Here is a 14,962-nt window from a genome sequence, read left to right on the forward strand (position 1 = left end):
TTAATTTTAATCATGCTGTTTTGTTTATTATGTACAAAATAAATTGTTATGCTAAAGTAAATGTAGCTGGTTAAATAATTGAGCAATTAGTGATATGACATGCTCTATTTTTACATAGATCTACTATACCTGCTGACTGAATGGTATAAAAGGAAACATTTTACCTCTTTTAGCTTTCTTTAGAACGAGAACCTGTATATCGTTTTTATGTACAAAATGAATTGTCAAACTAAAGTAAATGTAATTAGTTAAATAATTGAGCAATTGGTGATATGGCATGCTCTATTTATACATTACTATAATTTCCGACTGAATGGCAAAAAGCAATGATCTTATTTCCTTTAGCTTTCTTTAGAACCAGAACCTGTATATCTATTGCACAAAATTATAATTTCAAGCCCATTTTCACCCGAGTATAGCACCACAATTATGTTAACTGGTGAAGACAGTACACAGAATAGCATTCAGACAAAGCAAATGGAGTGCAGCCTATTTACCTGTACTTAGAATTCAAAATTTACCACTTTAACATAGGCCATTTTTCCACTTTAATGTAGGTGCAACCGGACATACCAATGCTAATGATTAGCAGTAACTTTAAATAATTTCAATTTCTTCATAATCATGTATATGAAGACGATATTCACACATTATGCTGTGTTATGTATAAAATTTCTGATAAAATGTATAGCACATAAAGTTGATGGCATGGCTCTTTCACACTTGACAGTACATACCTGAAAATAACAAAGCAGCTTTGACAATTACATCAGCAAATCTTGCTTAGCTATTCAGGGAGAATAAAAATTGAACCCCAGACACACTATAAATAACTGTGTTATCTCAGCATTTGGACATTCTTGAAAACTATGCCAATGAAATTATCATGTAGGCAAGACGTTATTTTCTTAGATATAAGTCCTTCTTGCTGCCGTGACAGGTAACCACAGTGTTGCAGTATGACAACAGTGAAGCGTCGTAACAACCAAAATAATGCCAAATACATGATACTCAAGAATCTCAATTATGTCAGCTACTAACTGCAGCCTTTATCTAAACCAACAACCTTAGTTTGGCAGACACTGTCAGTTAACTGACTTCATCCTTACACTGCTACATACAAATAAGTCATATTTTTCTTGATGTCAATTCTGATGCTGTGATTCATTTACAAGTTGCCTTAACTGCCTTAGAACAGTTTCAATGAGTTTCTTCTTGTCTCTCTCATTCTTCTTAAAAGTAAATATCTTTTTTCTGTCTGCAGTATTGACCCTGTAAAAACAATTCATTGGTCAAATAATTTAACAAAAAATAACAAAGGGGTGTCATACTGACAAATCAGTTAAGAGAAAATTCAACCTGAAGAAACTGTTAAAAAACCAAAATGCTATGTAATGAACCCTCAACATTCAACCTAAAAGTACTGGTAGATGGCAAAATCTTACTCAATTTATATTAAACTCATTTGGTAGATTTGCCACCATTATCAGTTTGAAAAAAAAACTGATGTATGGCTATTTCAATGGCACTTTAACTTACTTTTCCAGCAGTGTTATTGCCCTCTGACCAGGAACCCTCAGATATTTACAGTCCAGTTTACCAAAGTCAGCAAGATAAGCTGACCAGTCCTCTGTAGTAAAGAGGTCCAAGAGCTGAGGGGAAAGGGGAAAAACATTTTTTTTAATTACAACCCTGTTAAAAATGAATTTGAGACAACATTCAAATAACATAAATTAATTTACAAAGTAGAATGCTGACAAGCCCCTCAAAGGCACTTTGCTTATTTCTTCCACTACCTGAAATTTCATTTCTTTACAAAAAAGCCATAAGTATGGATTCAAGTTCAAAATCACAACTTGTTATTAGTATAATAATAGTGAAATTATAATTACTAACTTGTCTCAAATCAATAAAAGCAAGTTGTAATGTTCCATCATTGCAGCCTGGAACTGGCTCCGAGTTGGCAAATTCTGAAAAAAAAAAATCATAGTGTGAAAGATGCCACACAAAATCAATATCAGAGAGAATATAGTTTTCAAACCAAGAAGTAACATAATAGGAAGACTAAATCCAGCAAGTATACTCTTTCAATGTATGTTAATAACTAAACATACACTTTATTCGAAACAAAACATTTGCTTTAACTAAAACAGTCACAAAGATGTATTATTAGGAGGTACCAAATTTTCTGTCATAAAATAAAAATAAATGCAATGAGAAACACCTGAAAACAAAACAGATAATTATTGGAAAGCTCACAAAATATGGAGAACATCCATACATATTAGTATCTCTTCATGTAATATCTTAACTACCATTCAAATATATAAGTGTAGGATTTTTCCACAAATATAAATTAAAAACTTCAGTATTTACACCTAAATGAGTTCTTTATTTAGGCTTCTTTTAATCTACATACGTTCACACTGCATAAGATCCAGGTTAAGCTGGTGGAGAGCTCCTAGTGAGATGGCCTTGACCTCATTATCCAGCAAGAAGTCCATCATCCTCTGAGCTAGGTGCTTGCATGCCGACATCAGGGCCGTTCTGGCAACCTTATCCTACAGATCAATGATATAGTCTTAAAATATTAGTGATCTTAGTAATGGATAAATAAGAATGGTTGAAAATATGAAACAAATTTTTTGAAATTTTCATGTTTGCTTACTTCTTACTATTATTATGCATTCTTTCCTTGCCACACTGCTCTTTTTCATTGACTGATGTTCCCAAAACATAAAAATTACATTGAAAACAGTTCAATAAATATAAACAGGAATGGATGATTTGCATTTTTATGTGGATTTTAAAGCATCTTGTTTTTTAATAGTATACTTGTGGTTATTGTAGCAATATTTCAGTTGATTCAAACTCACATCTAAACAAAGTTTAAAAAATGAGACTCCCAAAGGAACAAATGTCTGCTATAAAAAGCAAGGTTTGAGGGATGGACTATAATTAAGCAGGAAGAAAAACTGCATGGTAAGTAATGATAAAATTCTGATTTTCTTTTTTTCCCTGTATAATTCCTACTTTCGGGTGTCTGTAGTCAGTATTATCATACTAACAAAGTCATCTATTTAATATTTTGCAGAATTAGATTTCTCTTTTATTTATGGACAAGGTTTTCAAAAATGCAAAGAACAAAACAGTCAGCCTGGTAAAAATGTCAAAAAGGTATAAAAACATATGCTTGCCCAATAATAAGCATGTGAGGCATGCCTACATGGATTAGCAAAGAAAGGAAAATACAAGGAAAGTTTGATGCATAGCATTGTAGCTACAATACCATATGTCTAACATTGATAAATGTGGACTTTGTCTTGGTAACCATATCCTGAAAGCCAAAAACCAAGTGCCTAAGACAATGAAATGGAATTCCATTCAAAGGGAAAAATGCAGCAAAATAAAATGAAACACTTTGTACAAAAATGGTTTTTAAAAAGTGAAGCAGACAATGCATGATACAGGGGCATTTAAGTATTTTACTTATGTATAAAAGACAAAATTAACTATTTGGAATATAATCATCTCTCCAGGGAAAGCATAATGTATATGTACACTCAGCCCCCTAAAAAATTGAAAAGATCATTATTTTGAATAATTATAAAATAACCATATGAGCAAAGTCAATAATGATTTTTAGTGTCATTTCCATGACAAAGTTTGAGCAAGTCTTGACAATAAACAGTGGATGCTTCACATGATACTGACAAAAAGCAGCCTCAAGATTTTATTTTTAACTGTATCCTACATTCTGTATGTCTAAAATAAAGATTCTTAATGTTTATTGTCAAGACTTGCTAAAACTGCAAACTTCAATTTTCGTCACTCCATTTACATGATTTGTGAAAATGAAATTTTTAGCCTGAGTGTATATATAGTATTATACATTATATAAGATAAATTTCATTAGGTGAGCTTTGACCATATGCCTGTTACTCTCTCTCTCTCTCTCTCTCCCATGCACACACATGTGAACAAACACGGAAATATGTATGTCAAACAGTTATTACAACTATAGCCAATATAATTTAAAAGTTTTTTTTAACAGAATCCCTAACTGACAAAAGAATTCTTTGTCAGTTTGGCTATTCAACAGTTGAACTTCGACTTACTGGCAAGTTAGTAAAGGACATAAATGTGCTCTGCAAGAAGGCAATGAGATCCACTAGATATCCACTGGCATGTCCCTTAGGTTCTGGAAGGGTCCACTCATATGAAGCTGTGAAGAAAGTGCAATTTATCAAAGTAAATAATGATATGAATGTATTCAATTTAAATAGGTCTTTTGCATGTGATATCACACTCCCAAATGCACAGCTACAAACAATTTAAAGAAAAATGATGACTTTATGCCAATTCAAACTAAGTAATTAAAACTGATTTTAATTACAATGAAATGACAACTTTTAACTGCATCTATCTCAAAACCTAGATTATTTAGAGATTTTACTTACCTAACTCCAATATGTCATCTATTTTCTTATTCAGTTTATAATAGATTTGATCTTCAGCTTCACTCCGTGCATCCTAATATCGAATAAAAACAAAACTTTGAGTTCTTTGATAATTAATCCAATTGAAAAAAATCTTAGTTCATGGTTTTATCCAATTTTATGATATAGGAAGAATAAAACTAGTCACTGTTTATATAATTACAACAACACAAGTGAGAATGGAACAACTGTTGCTATCCAAATATTCCTTCCAAGAAGCACATCTAAAAATATCTTGCTCCTGAGTAATATTTTACATATATTTCAGTCTTTCACATGATAATTTTTTATGTCAACAGCAGAGAAGGAATGTATCATACCTTAAACATGGCTGTTCCATGGAGTTTGGTCACATGCACACTTTCCCTATCAGCACTAACAAAAACATAAACAGTATTTTTTTAATCACAAAATTACAATAAATAGTTTACTCTACGGGATGCCTCCAATATCTTTTCCTCAAAAGGAAGTACAACAGTGATTTTAAAACTAGGCCAAGGATTTTATTCTATTTCTGAATTCTAAGAAAGCATAACATTTCCTGTAACTGAAGACAAAAACATTTTTGATACATAATTCATTATCATACATCATGTTTAAGAATTTAAATAAATATCCAATGGTGCAAGGGTTGCCAACAGGGAATCACAACTATATCAAATAGAATATGATTAATTAAGTTTAAGAAATAATATATTTCTTGAACAATCAAGCTTGATTTTTGTCAGTTAATAACACAATATGAAACTCCTGACAGGATGATATGTGAAACATGTACGTCTTATAAGAACAGGACATGAAGACAATCGTACTGGTTTTACCACATATCTCTGTAGACTTACCCAGTGATGTTGGAGATGAATTGTTCTAGATACTCGCAGGACTGTTCTAAGTAATTCATGTTGATGGAGATTTGGATCAACTAGGAAAGATTGCAGCTGTTAACATATGTAAGGTCCAATAGCAGCAAATGTAAAGTAACTGCCAACTCTTTAAAATAATCTTTGTAAGTTATGACACCAATTGCCAAAATGGCCTCTCAACAAAAAAAAAAAATAGTTTCACAAATACAGAGCAACATGAAAACAACTCAGTTCTTTACAACCAAACATTTCTCACATTAATATCAACACTGAATTACAATACATCAACTGCCAATATGTACCTGGAGCAGTGTTAGCTCTGGTCTTCGTATCAGTTCTGACAAGCATCCCCCTAGTGTTCTAGTCAGGAGAATATTGGCAGACTTCCTGATCATGTCATTCACCTCAGAATGACTAAAATAAAAAAAGAAAATAAATATTTCATAATCAGTCTTAATAATTGTTATTTTTTCTAATTTAAAGATAACCCAATGATTTTCAAAAAAGTGATACGTTAAAATACCAAATATTTTTGTTAACTGATATTAATGAAGGTTTAGAGTATGAAAAAATACAATATTTTATGGTGAACATTTCAATCATCACATATTATGTCGGTTTTCATAAGGCAAAAAATAACATAGGTCCTTTGAATATCAATTCTAACAGTGTCACCTGAGATGCAGATCTTCTGAGAATTTCAGACAAGCATAGATGTACTCTTTCACTTGAATGTAAATCTTTGGCACAAACTGAGAGAAAGGAAATGTTTTTGGAAAGGGGCTCTGAAAAGAAAACATCAAAATCTCTATCAATCATTATTCCTGATGTTACCAAATCCATTTTCTTTCTCTATTGTCATTTTATAAACAATTGACAAAATCAGATCTTCACATCATAAATAGTTCCAACAAAATTACTTAGCTACCAATGATTGTTACACTTTCATTTGTGATATTTTTCAAAATAGCCTCCAACCCCACCCAATCTTCCATGCTTTTTATCACACCAAAGCCTGCTGTTTCACTCTATAAATGTATGCCCAGGTAAAAATTCTATCATTCCAATACCTTCTCAAACTCCTCATCTTTGTATGGGTACTTAGAGGTGACATCCAGGTACTCTTCCTGTGTCTGCACAGAAATAGCGGTATAGTTATCCTGGGCAAAAATCTCCTGGAACACTTGGATCCATTTCTGCATGATAATCTCATTGTACTGATCCCTGTTTGGATGGAAAAATAATAAAACATATAATTAAAAATAAAGATATTAAAGGGATAATAACTCTTCGTATGAGGTCTATATTTCACAATAAAAACATTGTGAATAACTCAAAGAAATATAATATATTCTGTTTTACGACAAAGACAGCAGTTAAAGCTATTATTCTGATATCTGAGCTTGTCTTCAGACCACGTGACCTCCATTGATGGCTATACTCTGTTATAATCTCTTAAGAGCTTTTAACAAAAAACCAAACTTTTTGGAAAAAAAACAGGGACTAACTTTGAATGTAAAAATGGATTCATTAACCATTGGTAAGTACGGGAAAATTGTTGACCCCAGGAAAATTCATTTTTTGGCCAAAACGAAGAGTTCCTTTAAAGATCTATTGATACTACTGTAAACTTTGATCATTATCTTGAAATGTTAATGATCAAATCTTCACATTATAAATGGAATCCAGCCATTTCTAAGTCTACAAATAAACCTAATATTTTATCATTCAAAATCATTCAAAATAATATGGAACAATTAATATTTCTTTTTTGCTACCACTGTTTATAACATACAATTCTATAAATAAACAAAAACTGCTTGTAAGCTATTACTTAGCTAATATATAAAAAAATCTCAGCTGAATGAATGGAGGAATGAACACGTCATTCAAAAATTAACATACCTGACTTCTACCAATAAATCATAAAGTTTTCCTGCTGTAAAACCATAACTCTGAAACATAATCATTTAAATTTTGAATAAAAAGTCATTACTGTTTTGACTTAAATATAATAGGTTGTACATATTATCCGCACATACACAAAACTGCATTAACGTGCAAGTTCAAATGTAAATGTTTCTCACTTACATTGTCTTATCTTCTATATTTTTATAAATTCAACAAAGGCATGGATATCTATAAATTTATTTAGACTTTCCTCAATAAAAATTTCTAGATATCTTTAAAACTGTTTGGCAACCTCTTACCTTCAATGTATGACTAAATAAAATGATCACATTTTTTATTTGTAAAAGAAGTGTGGCATCTGTGCAATAGGCCTAAAACAAATAGAAATACATTAAATAGTATAATGAGCAAATGTATCTAAAATCTGCATCAAACAAGTCTGTTAATTTTTGTTCTATCATCAAAATATGTGAAGCTGGCCGTGCTCTACACAGAAATTTTGCCCCTTTAGGGAGACTGGTAATCTTTGTTTATAAGTCTATTTTTCCACATAACATTTATTTTTCTATTAAATAGAAGTCACAGTTACTGATATTACTTACTGTGTGAGTCCTTAACACAGCAACAATCTTTGAAATACACATGTCCCACAGCTCGTCCATGTAGCCTCTGTCCACAAGGCCAGATGTAGTATTTAAAATGTGGTCCTCAACAACTAAAAACCTGAAGCAGAAAAACAATACTTCATACAGAAGTCATATGTATGTAAAGGACCACATTTAAAAGTTGAAATCTTATAAAATAAACTATATCATTTATACAATTTAAGTGTGCAGGGATATGTGAATACACAGGTAGTTGTTTTTCTGAAACGTTACAATCTCCCTGTAACTATCCAAAACATAACATACTCACCCTACTACTTCTTGGAAGTAAACCCTATAATGTTCTACAGAGGCATGCTAAAAATATAAAAAGACCATACATTCTTTTAGACATAAACTGCTGTTAAGTTGGATGGAACTTATCAAGAAAGATTGATTAAGTAAAACATTCCTTGATAATACATGAGGCATAACTGTTTAATATGCAAAAACAAACAAAAAATAATACAATTTGCATGCAGAAGATACTTATCACTAACCATGTTGGTAGGAGGCTGCAAAGCCAATCTTGCTTGCTTTCTTCGCTGTCTACGGTAGTAATCTACAAATGTTTCTCTGGCACCCTACAATTACAAGATAAAGATAAATTTCAAGTGTGGAATAGCATTCACTAACCTTAATACAGATGTACATAAATCATCTAATAAATTGCTTTGACATCACATAAATGCAGAGAGCAAATTCTGAAATTCTATTACAAATCTACTTAGTCTAATTAAATACATTTTGGTCCTATCACAATATTATGTTCTTTCCTTGTCTCCTTAATTCTTACATACCAAAACAGTATAGATATGGAAACATCTGTAAACTGGAGAAAAGTCCACTAAGTCTTGAGCACTGAGTTCCTGAAAGCATAAAATAAATAAAATTTCCGAGGTCTAGAAAAAAATTTTAAGATAAGAGGAAAGTAATTTGCATTACAATGTCAAAAATGAAAAAAAAAAAGAAATCTTTTAGACTGGTCATGTTATATTAATTGATAATAACTGATGTTACACTCTTATAATACAACCACAACCTGTTTTCTAAAAAGATGCAGTCATTTATCTATTCCAAATCAGGATGCTAAAAGTTGCTGAACAATATAAAAAAAACATAAATGAAGGAATATTCAACATGAATGACTACTCACTTCTCCTTCCTCTGACTCTGTTGGCTGTAAGAATGGATTTGCATCATCTTCCTCATCATTATCTTCTACTGCATCTTCCTCTTCAACTTCTCCCGTGAATGGGTTAGGAGGTTTTGGTGCTCGTCTTTTCTTTTTCTTTTTGATAACTTTTGGTGGCTGTTGTGCTGACGGTCCAGAATCAATGTTATTCAATTCTGCTGCCTATATTAAAGAAAACTTTGGAATTTTTACACTTGTAAAGATGCCCAGTCACACTTCAAAATAGAAATCAATTAAAATCCAAATGATAAAAAAAGTGTCATAAATAGATCCTGTAAGATCCACTAGCTCTACAAATCTGAAATGATTAAGCAAGAAAATAGTGCACAACAGGTTCATCCACATTCATGACAAAAATCCCACTACTTAAAAGTTTTGTTCTAAAATAAGTTGCTAGTAGAATACAAGCATTTTCCAAGTAACTCACGTGTCTCATAGCAACTTGACCAATCTTAGGTGAATGTTTCCTGATGTTTTCAAGGAAATCTTTAAGATCAGACATGGAAGCTTCTTTGATCTCTTCACGAAGCTTGGGAATGGTCTCACTCATCATCTGTGAGAACCTATATCGACTAACACGTGGAAGGTACACATGCTCCAGTTGTTCCAGTGTTTTGAGAGCTGGGTAGTACCTGCATACGATTGACACAGTGAGGTTGTCATAATATACCAATTTTCACGTAGCTTTTACAATGGCATAAAACTCTCCAATTAATATAAGCTTCCAAAAAATACATAGCTACATTGAAAAAGAAATGATTCATATAAAAGTTCATATAAAAGTTATATGAATGCATCTGAGGATGACAATTGGCTTTAGGTTGCTTAAGTCTTTAAGCTATGCTACAAACTATTTTGGGCGCAGAGGTATGTCAGAACCTTATAACAACTTACCGCTTATCATTCATTTGTTCTCTAAGCTTTCCAAATTTTTCAAGAACTGAAATACAAAGAACAGGATTATGATCACAACAAATCTCACTAAATTTCACAGAAAAAAATATAATATGTAGTACAGGTTTCCTATCAGTAACATTGTTTATTAATAATTAAGTTAACGTCTGTAACAACTTCATCCTAAAAGCAACAGAATACCTGGCAAACACAGCTCTAAATGTTCCACTGCTGCCATTATATTTCTTTGTATTTTTCTACTGGTCACCAACTCACTGCCTTTCTTCATTAGAATCTGACTGGATTTCTGGAGTTCTTCATTTGTAGCTTCAATTTCACTCTAAGAAGAAAAATAGACCAGGTCTCTCACGCTTTAAAAATCTGTCAAATCTAAACGTTATCAAAATTCAGCATTAACAAAAATATGTTAGTGTTACAACATCATTTTGTGAATTTATGAAATTGCTACATAACTTACAAGTTCTGTGTATGCAAAATTGTTTGACCATCCTGGTCACTAGCCCCTTAGTTTGTGTACAATCAGAGCTTTTTCTAGTTTCAAATACAATTGTTTACAAAATGAATCTATCCCCTTAAAATTATATTACAAACTTGTTAAAATGCTTATAATTAATAATACCAAAAAATGTCCCCTAACACCTCTTCCATACCTTGAGATTCTGTGCTTCATTTCTGACTTGGAGCAGCTCCCTTATGGAATCAATAAAGCCCTGGTAGTGGTAGTTACACATGCGTTCAATCTCCTTGTCATGGTGCTTGAGGCGAGCATCCAAGTGCTCCATGAACATCTTATGCTCCTCTCCATCATATACAGCTCTGGAATAGTGGCATTTCACATCTTTAAAGTGTGATCATGCTGGAGCACTACAATTATTTTGTAACATGTACATAATAGTAATCACTATGTATTTGTATGACAACAGTCCTCCAAATATATCTGTATTCATTTTTATTGCAAAACTGTAGCCATATATATATACGCAAGATGAAATGTTATGAAACTGGAAACTTTTTTATCTACTGTACAAGTCTGTCAAAATTCAGTTTTCTTTACATAACGCTTCAGAAAAAACTCTCAAGGAAATATATTTAAAAAGATAAAATTATAAATATATAATTTAACAGCAACAAATGTTAGATACTTAAAGCAGTATAAAAAATGGATCACACATAAACATAATTTGGTTTAACTAAAAGAAAAACAATTGTAAGAAAAATATATAAATTCACATTTTTAATTTCTAAAAACCAACACAAAACAAGCATCAGAAAACAGAGATAACATTTTAATAACTGCTAAAATAAATACAATTAATACATTTCATATGCAAAGCTGCTTCATAACATTTTAAATAATAGGGTAGGTAATCTAAAGCATCCCTTCAAAGAAAGCTTTTAGAAAAATATATCTAATAACTAAAAATGCAGAAATGCAGGATACACAGTGAGGGGAGGGTACTAGTATGGATTAGAATGGTGTTTTTTTAATCAAACTATGGCAAAGAAAAACTCAAATGTTTTTGGTTTTAGTGTGAGTGGAGGGGTACATGTGAGTATATAGGGTGAGGATGTGACAAGTTAGAAGACAGATCAGAACACATGAGAGCTATGCTGCACACAAAAAGCTGCATTCAAACTGTATATAAACAGCAAAAACAGAAGTTTATATCTACATGAAAGTTTGCAGACACAATATTCATGTCCATGCATAATATCCTAAAGGCAAGTCCACAACACATTATGCACCCAAGGTAGCATCTGGGCATAAATGTAATGCAGGATAATGCTGACTGCTCTAATGAAACTATTGTAACTACTAACACCTGGGTCCATATGCATTAAAACATGAAATCTTTTGATTAGAAAATAATACAATTAGGATAAACAGCTTGGAAGTCAAAATAAATATGATCTGCTATAAATTATTTGACCAGACCATTTCACTATTTTTCTTTTTTATTCATTTATTTTTGGTGAAACATTGAATTGTTAGTCTAACACAAAGTGTCAGAAAGAAAGAAAATATTTTAAAATGAATGTAAAATAAAAGCTCATTTGGCAAAAAAAAAAAAGTAAATAAAAATAAATAAATAAATGACTTGATCTTAAATTTTTTCCATCCTTACATCAAAATTTGGAGAAAATTGTTAATTCACTTAAAAATAATGCCAGAATGACCCCAAAGTCCAAACAAAAAATAATGCCTAAAACTAGGTGTGGAGATAAATATAATGCAAGTGTGCATGTGGGATAATAATTAAGCACTTCAAATTGCTAAAGTGGATGAGGAATGCAAAGGAACACATTAAATGCTGACACCATATAACATTCCTACCTCAGAACATAGCTCAAACTACCAGGATTGCCTGACTCAAGCTCCAAAACCAAACCCTCCTGTTCATAATATCCACTTCTACTCTCTTCATTTTTCTGTTCTGCCATGATCTACCTATATACTAGTAAGGTACACCAACAGCCAATAATTTGTATGTTACTACATAACAAATATTGCCCAAAGAAAATCACCCATAGCTCAGAACAATGCCCAGTCATTGTGATGCATCCTGTATGTACATTAGTCTTTATTATATATCTAAGAACAGTAACATGCTTTCATTACAATCATTAATAACAAATAACCACTTTTATACAACATGGCACTGGCAATTGCGGGTTGAATCAGTATTTTTTCTCAATTTCAAATTTCTACTGGCGTGTTAATTTAAGTTGCAACAATAACAAATTATGTCAAGAATAATCATAATGCACTGTTAAACGCAGAACGTTTCAGTTCGTCGCTCTGTGAAAGTTGAAATCTGCAGAAGCAAAAGTCAAAACTCTCTAAAATAGTCGATTATTATACTTATAATATCTAAAAAATTTAAGTTATTAGTAGAGCACGTTTTCTCATACGACTAGGAGGAGGGTGGCACCTAATATATTTACTACTGCCAGTGTCAAAACGAAATCCCAAGTTCGTTACAAAAAGACTTAACATTTACCTTAAAGTGGTGGACAAAGAAACATCAGTTGTTTCAATTTCGTTGACCAAAAGCTCGTGCTTAGCATGAATTGACTCCTGTTGAACAAACTCTGACTCTTTCACGGCCGTTGCAAGCTTTTTCCAGACATCGTGAGAATTTTTCCGTACAGGTTCCGCCATAGCAATTTCCGGTGGAGTTTGCGCACTTGAGTTAAGATAATTCTTTCGAATTTAGAGGAACGAAATGTGTTATGGCACTTCATTGAAGAAGAAAGCTGTAAGGCGATTCTTATACTAATGAAGTGACAGTATTCAACTGATAATGCAAAAGTTAGTCAATGATGTACATCAGCTTGCTATTACCTAAACTTAATAGAACAATCAAAAGTTTGAAATATCTCTTTCAAACAATGACGAAAATTGTTGATTTTAACAAATAACAATTAATATCCTGACATTTTTTCCAAGACATGATGAGGAGTGCTTAGGGGAAGATTGATCCAAATGGCGATGGAGAGTGTGCCAGAGGAACACTATATGAACATTAAGGTCACACAAGTAATAGACCCAAGTAATTTTTCTGCACAGATAGGATATGGTGAGTTAAATGTTGGTGCCATTCATTCTCTGTAACATACATGTAGGTATATCAGAAAAATTTTCAAACTGTTCAGAAAATTATAATACTCATATCTTCTGAATGGTAATGATAAAAACAGATGAATTCTTTTGGAATTTTAAAAATATTCCAACAAGCAACAAAGATATTGAAGTTTTTAACTGCAAAATTTCACCAAAAGTGTCCACACTTTTCAGCTAAAAACCTGTGACCACTGACCAGCAGTGATCACTCAGCTGTAGCTGCAGCTTAAATTGCTTGTGAGCAATTAAGGCAATTAGAGCTCTGTGTTAATCTAATGACCCTGAAACAAAACTAAATTGGTGACCGCAAAAGCACATGGCTGGGATGATTTCCGTGCAGATCACGTACTATAAATATTGCGCATCAAATAAACTATACTTCACATGGTTCAATTTCATGATTTTTTGCCATAATATTGCATATTTCATGAACTTTACATGGCATAAATTACAAAAACTTCCATGCAGTACTTATCTAAAATTTTTAATATTTTGTCGAGGCAAAACTTCAAAACGTCCTCAAATCAAAGTTCTCTAAGACTGCAACACGGGAAAATCACGTGATGGGAATTTACTCTTTCATTTACAGCTTATTTAGTAAATGGCTTGTATTAGTTTATTTACATGGCGCTAAAAGAGAGATTTAAAAAAACGGATGTCATGGGTGAGCTGTTAGCAGGCCAGTCTCGGTTTTGCACTTCACTGCCCCTGGATAGTTACTACTGTGGCGCTCCTAGCGGATTGTGATATACCTATTCTAACAAATAACTTAATAAGGCATTTTATTTTAATACAGTATTGACATTTTTGATAAATTCATAGCTACCAACTTGACAACAGCAGTTTTGTCTTTCAACTATGTGTTCTCATAACAATTCCTTTTAGTCTCAGTATGATTTTAAAGGTTTATATTTATATACAAGTATCCAAATACTTTCAAAATAAGAAAATAATTTCAACATTTTTTAAAGATATCAGTCAGTTAGAAGCTTGGGAAAAGAAACTTCATGAGTACTGTGAATGCCTGTATGAAGTGGGTTGTGATGTGTCCCAGCTTCATGTAGGCCAGTTGGTGCTGGTTCACAGTGGAATTGACAATACCTGGAAGAGAGCAGAGATTGCTAGAGTCAACAGGTGAGAGGTGTAGAAAATAGAAAATTGTAAGTCACATGTTTTAAATTTCTTTGTTTGTAAGGCTTAGTAAAGACTTCACTTCCTATGGCACTATTCTATGGCAACCAAGAACTGCTAGTAAAATTTTACTTGGTTGTGATTAAGGGGTCAAGGATATTAAAAATACGTCTTAAACT

General features: G+C 32.2%; 2 protein-coding genes across 9 annotated transcripts in view; one reads left to right on the forward strand and one right to left on the reverse strand.

Moving 5' to 3' along the window:
* On the reverse strand, positions 1 to 13,227 carry LOC106159858 (exocyst complex component 6B). 5 transcript variants are annotated; one of them, XM_087000503.1, is made up of 25 exons: positions 13,030 to 13,200; positions 12,363 to 12,483; positions 10,678 to 10,843; positions 10,208 to 10,346; positions 10,007 to 10,052; positions 9,540 to 9,744; positions 9,074 to 9,274; positions 8,718 to 8,786; positions 8,418 to 8,501; positions 8,189 to 8,235; positions 7,876 to 7,996; positions 7,573 to 7,644; positions 7,268 to 7,317; positions 6,433 to 6,586; positions 6,038 to 6,147; positions 5,665 to 5,776; positions 5,342 to 5,421; positions 4,820 to 4,874; positions 4,461 to 4,533; positions 4,119 to 4,225; positions 3,290 to 3,337; positions 2,420 to 2,561; positions 1,897 to 1,970; positions 1,540 to 1,652; positions 1 to 1,272 (listed from the first exon to the last, which is right to left on the reverse strand). In XM_087000503.1, exons 2-25 carry the CDS (start codon positions 12,467 to 12,469, stop codon positions 1,146 to 1,148), a joined length of 2,502 nt encoding a protein of 833 aa, XP_086856629.1. In that variant the 5' UTR covers positions 12,470 to 12,483; positions 13,030 to 13,200; the 3' UTR covers positions 1 to 1,145. The 5 variants fall into 5 exon arrangements, with proteins under 5 accessions (XP_086856629.1, XP_086856630.1, XP_086856626.1 ...); XM_087000504.1 differs by having other exon boundaries at positions 12,363 to 12,476; positions 13,030 to 13,194; XM_087000500.1 differs by lacking the exon at positions 12,363 to 12,483 and having other exon boundaries at positions 3,302 to 3,337; positions 13,030 to 13,227.
* Positions 13,221 to 14,962, forward strand: part of LOC106159549 (uncharacterized) — an 18,891-nt gene continuing 17,149 nt past the window's right edge. The window contains exons 1-3 of one of the 4 annotated variants that reach the window (XM_013535965.2): positions 13,221 to 13,340; positions 13,479 to 13,608; positions 14,624 to 14,786. In XM_013535965.2, the coding sequence (XP_013391419.2) occupies positions 13,515 to 13,608; positions 14,624 to 14,786 (257 nt within the window). In that variant the 5' untranslated portion in view covers positions 13,221 to 13,340; positions 13,479 to 13,514. Of the gene's footprint in view, positions 13,609 to 14,623; positions 14,787 to 14,962 lie in introns of all 4 variants that reach the window. The other 3 variants (XM_013536206.2, XM_013536056.2, XM_013535893.2) reach the window with 3 other exon arrangements.

Source organism: Lingula anatina, chromosome 1 (genome assembly GCF_051362555.1).
Source record: "Lingula anatina isolate TDL-2025a chromosome 1, LinAna3.0, whole genome shotgun sequence".
In the NCBI taxonomy this organism is placed as follows: domain Eukaryota; kingdom Metazoa; phylum Brachiopoda; class Lingulata; order Lingulida; family Lingulidae; genus Lingula; species Lingula anatina.